Below are 15,762 nucleotides of genomic sequence, written 5' to 3'. Positions count from 1 at the left end.
GCCGGGGGCGGGAGGCGCTGTCCGGCCCACGACGGTGCTGAAGCGCCACCTCCGCCCGGCACGAGCGCCTCCTCGAGGCTGGGGTCCCCGCACCGCCCCCGCGGGCCGCTCTGGTGCCGTCCGCTAGGTGGTGCCATTGCCCGGCCGGCGGCTGCGGGTGGGCGACGCCGGCCGCGGGCGGGGGGTACTGCAAGTGGGGTCCCGCGTCTTGGTTGCCAACCCCCTTCACCTTACATCTTCTCTCCCACCAGTCAGACCCGGGGTGTCTAGCCCTTGGGTCTAAGTCCAGGGCCCCAGGTCACCTCTGTCCCCCGACCCCCGCCCCTCTGTTTCACCTGGGCGCATGCGCTGATTCGGTCAGCGCCCCGGGTCCGGGCGGGCGCGAGTTGGGGCGGGATCTGGCGCGGATGGGGGCGGAGCCGCCGGTGCTGACTGACAGCCTGACTGCGCGGCCGGGACGGTCCCTCCATTCCCGATCCGGCGGGAGGGAGGGGGGAGGGGCGGGATTTCCTGCGGGAGGTGCCGGGCCGGCCTTGGAAAAGGAGAAGGAGAAAGGGGGGCAGGGGGGGAGTGGGAGCCACCGTCCAGAGTGCCAGGGACCGAGAAGGGCCAGCCGGACCCCGGCGGGCGGCCGGGAGAGGTGAGGCTGCGGGGCCCGCGCTAGGGGTCAGCGCCCCTGGGGGCGGGCGCAAACTAACTTTTCTTGCGGGATCGGCGGGCACCTCCATCTCCCCGCTCCTTCCGTCCTCCTCGCGCCCCTTTTTCCATCCTCCGCGTTTATACCTCAGGCGCTTGGCCCGCCCGGCTTCTCCCGCCGCTTTGTTCCCCGGTGGGCCTGGGCTGGGCTGGGGGGTTGCGAGGCGCTGGAGGGACATTCCGGGGGGCGGGGGAGCCAGCCCGACCCCAGGCACTGCCAAGGGCGCCCTCCGCCCGTGTCGGCCGCGGGCTCCGCGTGGGAGTGCCCCTGGGTTGGGCTTGGGACGTTCGAGGAGTGAGGGGTTCCCGGCCAGGGCCCCAGGCCTGCGCGGATCTCATGCCACAAGACTCTGGCAGTAAATTCGCTGCCACCGAGAAACTGACGTAAGCTTCTCTGCAGTGGAGTCCAGGGTCTGGGCTTCAGGTTCAGGCTTGGGGGGCCTGGGAGCCCCGTTTGTCAGCACTGCCCCGGCTCTGTCTCTGTTCTCTGCCCAGCTGCTCCTCCACCCGACACAAGGGGCGAGGACGGGTCAGCAACAGGTGCTGTGCAGCTTCCCTCTCTGGCAGGCAGAGCCCCCAGAAATGGGGGGCCAGAAGCACTTCATGCCCTCCGTTCACAAAGAGTCCTAGGACTAGGGCATCCAGCCATTAAAGCGAAGCCTTGAAGCCTCCGTAGGGAGGAATCTGGGGGCTGATGACTTTGACAGGGAGTGACCACTGCCCGCCTGCCTGTGCCTGACCCTCCCGGCCCCACCTCCTGGCCCGCCAGTTGTCTGTGGGTGTCGGAGCCTCGGGCTGTGGAGAACAGGCTGCTGGCCCGGCCTGCCCCAGTATGTCATGCTGCCAGGGCCCCTCCTGCCCAAGGTTGAGGTACTGCCAGGTGCCCTGGGGCCCCAGTGACTCAGCCTCCCCCTCCCAGAATGCCACCTCCCCCCCACCAATACTCCTCTCATGCATAGCAGCTTCCTCCCCACTTTCAGCGGCTCAGCATCACCATCAACTCCGAGGGGAGCCAGGGTGGCTTGGGGGCTCCCTGGAGGTCTTATCCTGCTCATCCTCTGCACTCCACTTCTGGGACCCTTGCAGGCTGTGGCCCAGCATTCGACAGAGGCCCAGTGCCTTTTCCAGAGCCCTGAGACCAGTGCACCGCTGCTGCCTGAGGCCCAAGGGAATGCCGGCTGCTCTCTGGGTGGGCACTGGTGTTCCGCAGCCAAGCCGGGAAGATTGGTGTGCCCAGTCCCAGCCCATTCCTGAGCTGTCGGAAGCCACAAGCTGATATCCATCCAGATTTCTATGTAGCCTCCACCCCCTCAAAGATTAGCTTTCCTTCGTGTGGTGGCAGTTCACGGAGCACCTTTGGGAGTATCCCTCAGTACCTGACGAGGAGCCCGCTGCCTGGGACTGGGACACCAGACTTGCTCCCCCGGAACCGGGAGCCCTCCAAGGGGCTGCGGCATGGCGCCCTGACGCCCCAGCTTGGACCCGTTGCCTGCCTTTGCCCTGGACTCCTGAGTGCAGAGCTCAGCCCAGGAGCCAGTATGGGTCGTGAACAGGACCTGATCCTGGCTGTCAAGAATGGAGATGTGACCGGTGTGCAGAAATTGGTGGCGAAGGTCAAGGCCACAAAGACAAGTGAGTACCGGGTGGGACGAGCACCCCGCTGAGGCCCTCTGAGTGCTCAGTTCACAGAGGCTTGGTAGGTGGGGGTGGGTCACTGTGATCTGCATATTTGAGGAGGGTGGACTGTCTTGTTCTCAATAAGAAGTGCCTCTGTGTGAGACAACTGGAGAGAAAGTTGGGTCCGCCTTGCTGTGTGTCCTTAGGCAAGTCACTTAACCTCTCTGGGCTGCAGTTTCCTGGCCTGCAAAATTAGAGGGTTGAAGTACATTCATTCACATTGTTATTGAGTGCCTATTGCTTGTCACCCAGGCTGGAGTCCAGTGGCAGGATCTCGGCTCACGGGAACCTCCGCCTTCTGGGTTCAAGCCATTCTCCTGCCTCAGCCTCCCTAGTAGCTGGGATTACAGGTGTGTGCCACCATGCCCGGCTAATTTTTTTTTATATTTTTGGTAGAGATGGGGTTTCACCATGTTGACCAGACTGGTCTCGAACTCCAGACCTCAAGTGATCCACCCACCTAGGCCTCCTAGTACTAGGATTACAGGCGTGAATCACCGTGCCTGGCTCAGGCTCTCTTCTAAGCACTGGACCATAGTAGTGAACAAAACAGACCCAAATTCCTGTCTTCGTGGAGTTGCCTTCTAGCAGATGGTCTTTCTGATGTGTTCTTTGGAGCCATGAGGTTTCTGACAGTGGGTTAGAGAAGACTGAATAGATAGAACTTCATCCCTACCCCCAACCTCAAACGTACACATTTCAACCAGGGCATCTCTGTGTTCGTGTCTTAAGAAGATATCTATAAGATAGCTTTTTATTTTTTTTGAGACAAAGTCTTGCTTTCTCACCCAGGCTGGAGTGCAGTGGCATGATCTCAGCGCACTGCAGCCTCTGCCTCCCTGGTTCAAGCGATTCTTCTGCCTCAGCCTCCTGAGTAGCTGGGATTACAGGCGCCTGACACAACGCCTGGCTAATTTTTACTAGAGATGGGGTTTCACCATCTCGGTCAGGCTGGTCTCGAACTCCTGACCTCAGGTGATCCACCCTCTTCAGCCTCCCAAAGTGCTAGGATTACAGGCGTGAGCCACCGCGCCAGGCCACGAGATAGCCTTTAAAAAGGGAGTTCTACTGCTTAAAAAAAGTTTAACACTCTCTAACAAGTTGCTGAAGTTTCTCTTCCCCTGACATGTGTGTCCTGGGGGCGTGTGACCAGAGCTCATTTACTGGAGATTTTCACCTAGGGTCGAGACCTGACCGGGCTGTGGGGCTCCATGCACAAGTGGCCACACCTGAGCCCCATGTCTTGGGTACCGCTGTGGTGCGACCCCCCCACAGGGAGAATAGACCTCTGGGCTTCAGGAAGGGCTCTCTGGACTGTCCCAGGAGGCCACTGGACTTGTCACCTTGAGATCCCAGATCAGCATAAGCAGGAGGTGGTTCCTGCCACCAGACTGAGGCAGGAGGAGTTCCCTGGATGGGAGGGTCTCCTCTGGAGTTCAGGGGCTCTAGCCCCAAGATACACCTTGGCCCTGTGCACAGGAAGGAGTCCCCCAGGCTACCTGAACACCTGGGGTGTGGGTGCCAGAGAAAGGGCCTTAACCTCATGCATCCACTAGCACACTGGGGCAGGAGACGCAGGGCCTGGAGAGGTGGAGCTGTGGGGTGGTCTCTGTGCCTAGGGAAGTGGACACAGGGTGGGTGCCACTGGGGAGGTGCTAAGGAGGTCCCAGAGGAGGGCCCTAAGGTCCAGCAGTGCAGCCACTCCCCTTCTCTGTCACCTCTGTGTTGTTTTTGGCAACCTGCCCAGTGGGGCCTTGGTCAAGTTGCTGCTGGCCTCACAGCTCTGGGGCCTCAAAGTGAGGCCCTCAGGAGGGCAGGTGGGAGGGGTTTGGAGGCCAGTGGCGGGAACCGCAGAGCCGGGCTCTTAGGCTCCGAGAAAGTCCCTTGTGCCCAGTGGGTAACGTCTGTGGGGAAGGAGGTCCCTTCCCTCAGTCCCAAAGGGGAGAATTCACCCTGCGCAGGCTGTAGGCGCAGGCACAGCATGACTGGGGCCTGGGCTTCCTTGTGAGGCCCTGGCACTGTGCCTCCCCTCCCAGTCCTCTGAGAAGCTGGAGAGGCTGGTGACAAAAGAGATCACAAGGTGACATTTGCAAACCTTATAGTCTATGAAATATTATAATTTCCTTGCTTGCCTGTGAGATAGGTATTTCAATATCCGTTCTGTAGATAAGGAAAGTGATGCTCAGAGAGGGTTAGTGACTTGCCTAAAGTCACACAGCCATAGCATGGCAGAGCAGAGGCAAAGCTACACCCTGTCCCCTGTGCTCTGCACTCAGCTGCCCATTAGAATTACCTAGGGATTGTTCTGTTGTTTTCTTTTTGAAGAGATAGGGTCTCACTTTGGGAGGCCGAGGTGGGCAGATCACTTGACGTCAGGAGTTCGAGACCAGCCTGGGCAACGTGGTGAAGCCCCGTCTCTACTGAAAATACAAAAATTAGCTCAGTGTGGTGGCGAGTTCCTGTAGTCCCGGCTACTCGGGAGGATGAGGCAGGAGGATCGCTTGAACCTGGGAGGCAGAGGTTGCAGTGAGCTGAGGTCGTATCACTGCACTCCAGCCTGGGCAACAGAGCAAGAGTCTGTCTCAAAAAAAAAAAAAAAAAGACAGGGAAAGAGATGGGGTCTCGCTATATTGCCCAGCCTTGAACTCCTAGGCGCTAGTGATCCTCCTGCCTCATCCTCCCACCTCAGCCTCCTGAGTGGCTAGTACTACAGGCAATGCCACCATGCTGGCCTAGGGATTGTTTCAAAAGTGCAGACTGGGCCAGCCATGATGGCGCACACTATAGTCCTGCTGGCCCTGTGCACAGGAAGGAGTCCCCAAGGACTCCTATTTAGCCTAGGAGTTTGAGACTGGCCTGGGCAACATAGTAAGATGCCATCTCTACAAAAAAATTAAGAAATGATCTGGGCATGGTGGCACATGCCTGTAGTCCCGCCTATTCAGGAGGCTGAGGTGGGAGGATCGCTTGAGTCGGGGAGGTCAAGGCTGCAGTGAGCCGAGATCGTGCCACTACACTCCAACCTGGTCAGCAGAACAAGACCCTGTCTCAAAAAGTAATAAATAAGTAAAAATAAAAGTGTAGACTCCTTGGACTCCCCTCAAAATCAGACTCATCACAGAGGGCCTGGGACTCTGTGTATCAGAAAGTTCTCCCCATGATTTTAATGCAGTTCTCAGAAGTGAGGCTGGGGACTCTTGCTCCATATCATAAGAAGGCAAGGGAAACTGCTAAAAGGGAGGCGTCAGGACTCCCCTTTTTCCTTCTGGGGGTTAGCTGGCGCTTTATAGCTATCCAGAGAGAGAACAGGGAGGTGGGAGGTGCTCCCTCAGCCTCCTCCATTTGATATCAGGCCAATTCCCTGCCCCCACCCAGGTCGTCTTCAAGGAGCAGGTGGCTGAGAGAAGAGGGGTACAGTTGCCCTGGCCCTCCTCCCCGCCTCTCACCGCACCACTCCCTTTTCTGAACAATCTCCTTCTTTGGCCAGAGGAAATGGGGTGTGCTGGGGCGGCCGGCTGAGCTCACATCCTCTGTCCGGGAGCCTAAATCAGGAGCCACCCTTCCACCCCCAGCGCCAGGCCCGGGAAGAAGGTTGTACCGCAGGGGAAGTGCCTGGAGTCACTGCCAGGAACCGGGACCCTCTGCCCTCCTGCCAGGGTCCCCAGCCCGGTCACTCTGAGCCTCTCCCCCACCACCTTTCCGGCCATTGTTCTGAAAAGAACGGAGCCACCCAGCCTGGCCCTTGCCCTGTTCCTGTCCTGCCTGTCACATTGTCCTGCTCCTCTCGGGAGGGACTGCATCCCACCACCCAGCTGCCTCATCCCAAACTGTCCAGGCTGTTGGAAGAGGAGGGCTAATGGAAGAGTGGGCAGCTTGAAGGGCGCTCTGTGTCTCTTCCTGCTGACCGCATTGTCTCCACTGGGTCTCAGAGAGGTACCGTGGCAGGCCAGGGTCACACAGCCAGAGTAAGCATTTGAACTGTGCACTTCCGCTTCTGGAGCCCCTCTTCTTTCTACTGCCTCAAATGGTTCTGTATGACAAGGACTTTCCAAGGGGACTAGAGGAAAATGGAGGTCTGTGTTTCTTCCCAGTGGCCACAACCCTTTTAGCGCTTTGTCCCTCCCTGGCTCTGTCCTTACCTTTGTGGCGCAGTGTCCTTCAGTTTGGCCCTCAGTGTAGCTGTCCCCTCCCTCCCCGTGCCATGCTCCCTACTGCCAGGTTGGTCCCTCCCCTCCCTGTTGGAATGAAGCCCTGTCTTGCCCAGGCTACTGGGGTATTCAGGGGTCCACCGGAGCCTGGGGGGCAGGCCTGGGCCAGCACACTTGGCACTCCGCCCGGCCTGGCCGAGCCAGGCCCACTCCTTCCCTGCAGGGTGGGTTCTAGCAGGAGGCAGGGGCCACCCATGACAGGCCTTCCTTCCCTCCCCAGCACTTCAAGAACCACTCCCACCAGTTCCCTGGCTCTCGCAGGGAGCACACCTGCCTGAACCCTGCCCCGAGAGGGGGTGGCCCCAGCTCCTCTTGCCACCAACCTGCAGAGTCCTTGTCCAGGGCATGGACATCTCAGCTAAGACCCTGGAGGTGTGGAGTCAGCAGTAGCAGTGACTCCCCGGGCAGTCTGAGCATCCATGGAGATCCCAGTGGGGACAGTGCGGGCCGTGTGCCAGCTCTTGTTGGAGGACCATCGCCCTCACATCGGGATGGTATTGGCCCACATGTCAGGAGGGCTAGATGTTGAGAGCTCCTGTCTTTGCCTATGACAAGGTCATGCACTGTACTCACAGCCCCCGTGAGCAGGTTCTGATCAGCTCATTTTACAGTTGAGGACACCGAGCATGGGAGGTTAAATGACTTGTCACAGTCACACAGCTGGCGCCTGGCAGAGCCAGTGTTGGGTAGAGGTCTGTTTAATGTCACCTTCCTCTGGGATGCCCCAGGACTGGGTATCGTGGCCTGCCCTTGAATACCTAGTGCCTCTTTCCTTCTCTCTTCCCCGCCCCTCGGCCCAGTAGGACAACATGACTCGCTGCCTGGCCCATTCAGGCAGGAATGCTAACCATGCACACCGTGGGCCTGTCCACTGAGGGCACATCGTGCCAGTCCCACCCCCCGCCCTCTTTGGCTCTATAAACAAGCGGGGCTGGGGCGAGGGGAAGCCAGCCCACTGCTGCAGCAGCATCCTGCCCTCACGCTGCTGGGCCGGTGGGCCAGGGTAGGGAGCTACAGGGACGGGACAGGCGGAAGGCCATGGGGCAGGTGCTTTTCTGCACGCCAAGAGGTCAGCCGGGCTGTGACAGGCGGGGGGAGGGATGCTGGGTGAGGGCAGTCATCTGATGGCCCTGACACCTCCTGCCCTGACCCCTAGAGCTCCTGGGCTCCACAAAGAGGCTCAACGTGAACTACCAGGATGCTGATGGGTGAGTGGGAGCCCCTGTCCCTCTGCAGAGCTGCTGGGTGGGGGCAGTAGAGCCCCGGGGGTGGGGCTGGAGGGAAAGATCCTGAGGCCCAGGGTCCCTTTCCCTCTCAGACTTGGTCCTGGAAGTGTATTTGCTGCGAGCTGTGGGTCCTGTCCCTGGGCTGGAGGGAGGGGGCACCCTCCCGCCCGTGGAGTTAGCCCTGAGTGAGGGGAGGGGCCGTGGTGCCTCTCCGCGGGGCCTCCTGGGGTCAGATTCCTCTGGGGCCCCCTTTTCTCCCTGGAGGGTAGGAGCCCTCAGGCTCCTGCTCCCACGGCCCCCTCCTCTGGGCCAGCTGGGAGGGGGGGTCGAGACAAACGGGCCTCTCAGCACAGACACTGAGCCCTTTGATGCTGTGGCTCAGCCACTGCGCTCCCACGGCAGGGGTGGTGGGGTTGGGGGGGGCCAGTAACCCATCCCTGCCAGCCCCCAGGATAGGTTCGGGTGTGGAAGACCAGGATTTGGGGGTGGGGGCTGCCCACCAACACCCCTAACTTTGTGTCCTCCCACATCAGATTCTCTGCCCTCCACCACGCGGCTTTGGGGGGCAGCCTGGAGCTCATAGCCTTGCTGCTAGAGGCTCAGGCCACTGTTGACATCAAGGACAGCAATGGTGAGACCCCCATGGGCCCCCGACCCCCACCCCAGGCAGGTAGGGGCCCTACCCAGACCCTGGGACCACAGCTTGCTCCCGTGACAACGTAGCAATGCTAATAGATGCTAGCGCAGCGTCTCTGGGCTTGCAAGTGGCTTTTCCCCGTTTAATCTTCACAGCCTTCTTGCATAGGGGAGTGGTACTAACATCCCATTATTCAGATGAGTAGGTTGAGGCTCAGCGAGGTTTTGTTGCTGTCCTGGGGTCATCATGATCCGTAGTGGGCACAGCGGGACTCTGGCTTCGGCCCTGTCGAGCCGAACCTCTTCCTAACCACACCTGGATAGAGCCAGCATTGCATCCCCGTGGGCTCTCTGCCCTCCCAGCTGGGCTGACTCCATACTCTGCTCAGTTCCTCTCCACCCCCAATGCCGTCCCAGGACCTCCCTCACAAACCCTTTCCTCCTGCCAGGCATGCGCCCGCTGCACTACGCAGCCTGGCAGGGCCGGCTGGAGCCTGTGAAGCTGCTGCTGCGCGCCTCTGCGGCCGTCAATGCCGCCTCGCTGGACGGACAGATCCCCCTGCACCTGGCGGCACAGTATGGACATTATGAGGTGGTACGTGAGGCTGCCCACAAGGGCGTGGCGCAGGGCGGGGTGGGGTGCCGGATGGGCCAGGCCCCCTCACTCGGCTCCCCCAACCCCAGTCAGAAATGCTCCTCCAGCATCAGTCCAACCCATGCCTGGTCAACAAGGCCAAGAAGACGCCCCTGGACCTGGCCTGTGAATTTGGCCGACTCAAGGTGAGGCCCGCAGCCTTGGGGTGCCGGGTCCTGGACGTCTACGGGGTCTCAGGAGGAGGCTCTAACTGGGCGCTGGGTGCTGCAGGTGGCCCAGCTGCTTCTCAACAGCCACTTATGTGTGGCACTGCTGGAGGGCGAGGCCAAAGACCCATGTGACCCCAACTACACCACGCCCCTGCACTTGGCTGCCAAGAATGGCCACAGAGAAGTCATCAGGTACCCTTGGGGTCCCCCCGCTTCCTCATCACCTGCCTGCGGGACCATCGGTGCCCCTCAGTGCCCTCCCCCACTGCCCTCTTCACCCGGGCTCTCCATCTCCCAGGCCCCCAGCAGTCAGCACCCGCTCCTGCCCCACCTCCCTCGTGACTCCCCCCGTCCACTGCAGGCAGCTCCTGAGAGCTGGGATCGAGATCAACCGCCAGACCAAGACGGGGACGGCGCTCCACGAGGCCGCACTGTACGGCAAGACCGAGGTGGTGCGGCTGCTTCTGGAGGTGGGTATGGGCCCCTGCTCCCTCGCAGGTGTCCATGGAGCCTCTGCCCTGTGCCCCGACTGGCTGGGGAGGTACGGGACGGAGAACTCCAGCGTGGTTTTTGCATGGGCGTCAGGGAAGAGGCCTGACTTCCTTCTGAATGGTGCCGAGGCGGTGCAGATGGATCGGGGGCAGACCAACCTGATTGGCACCCCAGATCTGCCTCTTACTAGCTGAGTGAACTTGAGCTTGTCCTTGACTTGAGAAGTCCTTGAGCTTCAATGTCCTCATCTGTAAAATCTGAAAATGGTAATAGTACCTATGTCCCGGGTAGCTGAGAGAATCGGGTGAGGGGTGTCAAAGTGCCTAGCTTGTGCTCATGTGACACTGTGCACCCAGGGAGGTGTGGACGTGAACATCCGGAATACGTATAACCAGACGGCGCTGGACATAGTGAATCAGTTCACCACCTCCCAGGCCAGCCGGGAAATCAAGCAGCTACTGCGGGGTGAGTGCGGGGGAGGATACCCTGCCCAGGGGGGCCTGGAGCCGCTCACGTGGTACCAGGATGTGGAGGGGGAGTGGACGTCCCTGGGGGAGGGTTGTCAAGGGGATGAAGGGTGGGAAGATGCCCTAAAGACCCTTAGATGACACTTGTCCCCCACCCGTTCTCTCAGAGGCCTCAGGGATCCTGAAGGTCCGAGCGCTCAAGGATTTCTGGAACCTCCACGATCCCACTGCTCTCAATGTCCGGGCAGGGGATGTCATCACGGTGAGGGACCCCGAGCAGGCATTCCTTTGCAAATACAAATGATTGCTGTTACTTATTTGGGCACCTGCTATGTTACCAGGTTCTGCTCTGAGGTCTCTATATGCACCCTCACTTAATTTTTCCTAAAGTCAGAGAAGGCAGTGCTGTTAGCATTTCTTCTTTACAGATGACAAAATTGAGAATGAAACAAAATAAAATCAAGAGAAATTAAAGTGACTTGCCTAAGGTCACACAGCTAGCAAGTAGTGGAGCTGCGATTTGACCACAGGCTGCCACTGGGGCTCGCCCTGGAGGCACAGAGGAGATTGAGCTGGCTGCTGGCAGCAGGGGCAGAACTTGGGCCAGTGTGGGCATCAGAGGCCAGCTCCTTAGGGGCAGGGGAAGAGCTGGACCAGGGTTGCCAGACCGCAGCTGCAGAGACGACTGTTTGCCACTTGCCTGGTGCTGGGAGTGACCGTCCCCGCCCCCCCACCCCTGGCCGCAGGTCCTAGAACAGCATCCCGACGGCCGCTGGAAGGGCCACATCCACGAGAGCCAGAGGGGTACAGACCGCATAGGCTACTTCCCCCCGGGCATCGTCGAGGTGGTCAGCAAGCGGGTGGGCGTCCCTGCAGCCCGCCTCCCCTCCGCACCCACCCCCCTGCGCCCAGGCTTCTCCCGGACACCGCAGCCTCCTGCTGAAGAACCCCCGCACCCTCTTACCTACAGCCAGCTTCCTCGGGTGGGCCTCAGCCCAGACAGCCCAGGTACATCCTCCCAGGGGGCAGTGCTGGGCACTGTGTGGGCATGTGGCCTGGGCAAGCTGCCAGACAGCTGTCGGAGCGTCCCTTGGGACTCTGACCCCTTGGCTTCTGCCCCCCACAGCAGGTGACAGGAATAGCGTGGGCAGTGAGGGCAGTGTGGGCAGCATCCGCAGTGCTGGCAGCGGCCAGAGCTCTGAGGGCACTAACGGCCATGGCCCTGGCCTCCTGATTGAGAATGCCCAGGTAGGATGACGGGGTCACGGAGCAGGGCAGGGCTCACTCCCCACTGCCAGTTCCCCAAATGCTGAGTTGGCTCCTGCCCTGTCTCCAGCCACTGCCCTCTGCCGGAGAGGACCAGGTGCTGCCAGGACTCCACCCACCGTCCCTGGCAGGTAGGAAGGGTCAGGGGACCTGGGTTGGCTAGGAGAGGTGCAAGTAAGGAGGCCGAGGGTGGGCACCCCTTCCTCCTGCCACCTTTCCATTCCATTTTTCTCTCTCCTTGAAGACAACCTGAGCCACCGCCCTCTGGCCAACTGCCGCTCTGGGGAGCAGATCTTCACCCAGGACGTGCGGCCAGAACAGCTGCTGGAGGGGAAGGTGTGATCTCCATTGGGGTGCATTGTGGGCCTTGGGGTGGGTAGGGCAGGGCAGATGCAAGAGCCTCTGTATGGACTGAAGCCCCGCTCAGGTGGGCCCTGAGCCCCTGGTGGGGGCTAGGGCCTTGGTCCAGCTCCTGCTAATTCTGCCCCCCTCCCCCACCCCGCAGGACGCGCAGGCCATTCATAACTGGCTAAGCGAGTTCCAGCTGGAGGGCTACACTGCCCACTTTCTGCAGGCCGGCTATGATGTGCCTACCATCAGCCGCATGACACCTGAGGTGGGTGCTGCAGCCAGGAAGCAGTGCCCAGTGGGCAGGGGAGGGCCCAGCGGGCAGGGGAGGGGCCTGATGGCCAGACTTTGTGTGGCAGGACCTGACGGCCATCGGGGTGACCAAGCCTGGGCACAGGAAGAAGATCGCCTCAGAGATCGCTCAGCTCAGCATCGCCGAGTGGCTGCCCAGCTACATCCCAGTGAGCCATCAAGGGTGGCTGGGGAGTGGGGCACGTGCTGTCGCTCTCAGCTGTGGCTTTGCGGTGCCTTTTCCCCTCTGGCTGGGGGCGGAGGCTGGCTGGGAGTTGTTCTGAGGACGGTGCTCTTCCAGACGGACCTGCTGGAGTGGCTGTGTGCACTGGGGCTGCCGCAGTACCACAAGCAGCTGGTGAGCAGCGGCTACGACTCCATGGGGCTGGTGGCCGACCTCACCTGGGAAGAGCTGCAGGAGATTGGGGTCAACAAGCTCGGTAAGGACTGTCCTGAGGCCTGGCTGGGCCCCCACCTGCCTCCAGGGTCTCCAAGAGAAGACAGTTTGGGGCCCAGCGGTGACCAGGACAACCCCAGCCCCAGCTAACCTTGCCACTTCCGTCCCCCATCTCAGGGCATCAGAAGAAGCTCATGCTGGGGGTGAAGCGGCTGGCAGAGCTTCGGCGGGGCCTGCTACAGGGGGAGGCCCTCAGCGAAGGCGGGCGCCGGCTGGCCAAGGGTCCGGAGCTGATGGCCATCGAGGGACTGGAGAACGGAGAAGGCCCAGCTACGGCCGGCCCACGGCTCCTCACCTTCCAGGGCAGCGAACTAAGCCCAGAGCTACAGGCGGCCATGGCAGGGGGTGGCCCTGAACCACTCCCCCTCCCACCCGCCCGCTCTCCCAGCCAGGAGAGCATCGGGGCACGCTCACAGGGGTCTGGCCACTCACAGGAACAGCCTGCCCCACAGCCCAGCGGTGGAGATCCCAGCACCCCCCAGGAGAGGAACCTTCCAGAGGGCACAGAACGGCCCCCTAAGCTTTGTGCCTCACTTCCTGGCCAAGGACCCCCACCCTATGTTTTTATGTACCCCCAGGGCTCACCCTCTAGCCCGGCCCCAGGGCCACCTCCTGGCGCACCCTGGGCCTTCTCCTACTTGGCCGGGCCCCCTGCCACTCCCCCAGACCCGCCTCGACCTAAGCGCCGGTCCCACAGCCTAAGCCGCCCTGGCCCCACAGAGGGGGATGCTGAGGGGGAGGCCGAAGGGCCGGTGGGCAGCACCCTGGGCAGTTACGCTACCCTTACCCGGCGGCCAGGACGCAGTGCCCTTGTCCGGACCAGTCCTAGCGTGACCCCAACCCCAGCTCGGGGGACTCCTCGCAGCCAGTCCTTTGCCCTGCGGGCCCGGCGCAAAGGCCCCCCGCCCCCGCCCCCCAAGCGCCTCAGCTCCGTCTCTGGCCCCAGCCCGGAGCCACCTCCACTAGATGGGAGCCCAGGGCCCAAGGAAGGGGCCACAGGGCCCCGAAGGCGAACACTGAGTGAACCTGCTGGCCCCTCAGAGCCCCCTGGCCCACCTGCCCCGGCTGGGCCCGCGTCAGACATGGAGGAGGAAGAGCCAGGCCCTGAGGGGACGCCCCCATCTCGGGGCAGCTCTGGGGAAGGGCTGCCGTTTGCAGAGGAAGGGAACCTGACCATCAAACAGCGCCCGAAGCCCGCTGGCCCCCCGCCCCGAGAGACACCCGTGCCCCCCGGCCTCGATTTCAACCTCACGGAATCAGACACTGTTAAGCGGAGGCCCAAGTGCCGGGAGAGAGAGCCGCTGCAGACCGCACTGCTGGCCTTCGGAGTGGCCGGTGCCACGCCTGGCCCCGCTGCCACCCTGCCTTCCCCAACTCCTGGCGAGTCTCCTCCAGCTTCTAGCCTTCCCCAGCCCGAGCCCAGCAGCCTTCCAGCCCAAGGAGTTCCAACCCCCCTTGCTCCCAGCCCCGCCATGCAGCCTCCAGTGCCGCCCTGCCCAGGGCCAGGTCTGGAAAGCTCAGCAGCTAGTCGGTGGAATGGGGAGACAGAACCCCCGGCCGCCCCTGCTGCCCTCCTCAAGGTGCCTGGAGCAGGTAAGAGGCGAGGCCTGTGGGAGAGGCACTGCTGGCAGGGTTGTGTCCTACCCAGCCAAGTCCCAGGCCAACCTTTTTGTCTCTGCAGGAACAGCCCCCAAGCCTGTGTCGGTGGCCTGCACCCAGCTGGCATTTTCTGGCCCTAAGCTAGCGCCCCGGCTCGGCCCCCGCCCGGTGCCTCCTCCACGGCCTGAGAGCACTGGGACTGTGGGCCCAGGCCAGGCCCAGCAGAGACTGGAGCAGACCAGCTCGTCCCTGGCAGCTGCACTGAGAGCCGCAGAGAAGAGCATTGGCACCAAGGAGCAAGAGGGGTGAGGGGGGCCAGATGGGGAGGGAGAGAAGGCTGCAGAGAAACAGTGCTCCCTGCATCCTCTGCCCAGGGATCATGGGGATGTTGGAGGGGGACATTGCAGGCACTAATGGGATAAGAGGCCAGGTGTTGGAGTCACCTAGATCAGGGAATCCTGGTGGCTACCATTTAAGAGGCACACGAGCCTGGCCGGTCCCTTGCCTCCCTGAGCCTCTGGGAGCTATGACAGCTCCCTGCCCAGGGCCAGTGGGGTGCAGGCCACTGGCTGATCTGACCGCGTCCTTCCCCTTGCTGCAGCGCCCCCAGCGCCTCCACCAAGCACATTCTGGATGACATCAGCACCATGTTCGACGCCCTGGCTGACCAGCTGGACGCCATGCTGGACTGAGCCCTCCAGCAATGCCCACTGTGACCTGCCGAAGTCCACTGCCTTTGCCCCAGCACAGAAGAGGCCCCTGCCACCCTAGGGACGGGCCAAGGGCTGGTCAGGCCGAAGTGCCCCTCCTAGCAGGGCCCCTTCCCACTCTAAGCCCGTGGCTGTGGGCACCGCAGCTCTTGTGGGGCAGCCCACCTTATCAGAACCTGACTAGCGAGGGACCTCCGCTGCATCTCAGCAAAGCCCCTCCCAGGGTTTGATCGATTGAGCAGGACGGCCCTGCTCCTGGACAGGGACCCTGGTAAGAGCTCTCTCCTCAGGGAGGAAGCGGGGGTGGGGCTTTGGGGGTGCTTTCTCTGTACCCCCCAGCCTGTGTTCCAAGTTGTGCCAAGGGAATGCCTCTTGCCACCCACCATCCTGCCCAGGCCCTGAGAGGCCGGAGGAGGCGTGTGTCTGGCCGGGCCCCTCTCCGTAGGTGTACAGAGGACATGTAAATACACAGCGGTGGTGCCCAGGCAGCTCCTGCCCCCGCCTTTCCTCACTGAGGCAGGGCTAGCAGGGGTGGGAGGCAGTGGGGTTAACAGATCCCACAAGTCCTAACTTTTCAATTGTAAATGTTATTTTTTGAGCAGAGAGAAATGCATATATTTTAAATGGAATTTATTCTATCTATTAACTGCCTGAGAGGACACAATGGGGGAGGGGCTTCGGACCACAGCAGGAGCCCCGACTGCCCACCTGAGGGCAGGGAGAGCCTGACCCCATTGGCCCAGGCCCTGGCTCTGTAACCATTAACCTCTTCCCCCAACTAACACCAATGAAAACACCATTCCACGTGACTGGGCTGTGTGTTTGCCTCTGTGACATGGGGACCCCTGACCCCAGGGGTCTCGCCTGAGCCAGACCTGAGGGACC

The 15,762-nt window shown here is 61.5% G+C and overlaps 1 protein-coding gene across 3 annotated transcripts; it reads left to right on the top strand.

Annotated features, from left to right (window-relative positions):
* The first annotated feature begins 535 nt into the window (after positions 1 to 535).
* Positions 536 to 15,686, top strand: CASKIN2 (CASK interacting protein 2). 3 transcript variants are annotated; one of them, XM_024234805.3, is made up of 20 exons: positions 536 to 640; positions 1,783 to 2,328; positions 7,738 to 7,789; positions 8,341 to 8,438; positions 8,893 to 9,038; positions 9,128 to 9,223; positions 9,309 to 9,439; positions 9,609 to 9,717; positions 10,096 to 10,204; positions 10,374 to 10,468; positions 10,953 to 11,214; positions 11,333 to 11,454; positions 11,543 to 11,603; positions 11,717 to 11,808; positions 11,978 to 12,088; positions 12,180 to 12,281; positions 12,413 to 12,551; positions 12,686 to 14,161; positions 14,250 to 14,472; positions 14,769 to 15,686. In XM_024234805.3, the coding sequence occupies exons 2-20, from the start codon at positions 2,235 to 2,237 to the stop codon at positions 14,857 to 14,859; spliced, it is 3,609 nt and encodes a 1,202-aa protein (XP_024090573.3). In that variant the 5' UTR covers positions 536 to 640; positions 1,783 to 2,234; the 3' UTR covers positions 14,860 to 15,686. The 3 variants fall into 3 exon arrangements, with proteins under 3 accessions (XP_024090573.3, XP_054393313.2, XP_063575008.1); XM_054537338.2 differs by having other exon boundaries at positions 9,546 to 9,717; XM_063718938.1 differs by having other exon boundaries at positions 553 to 640; positions 1,825 to 2,328.
* The last annotated feature ends 76 nt before the right edge of the window (positions 15,687 to 15,762 follow it).

Source organism: Pongo abelii, chromosome 19 (genome assembly GCF_028885655.2).
Source record: "Pongo abelii isolate AG06213 chromosome 19, NHGRI_mPonAbe1-v2.0_pri, whole genome shotgun sequence".
Taxonomy (NCBI): Eukaryota; Metazoa; Chordata; class Mammalia; order Primates; family Hominidae; genus Pongo; species Pongo abelii.
Note: the sequence above shows the minus strand (reverse complement) of the source record. Positions and strands in the feature narration are given on the sequence as shown.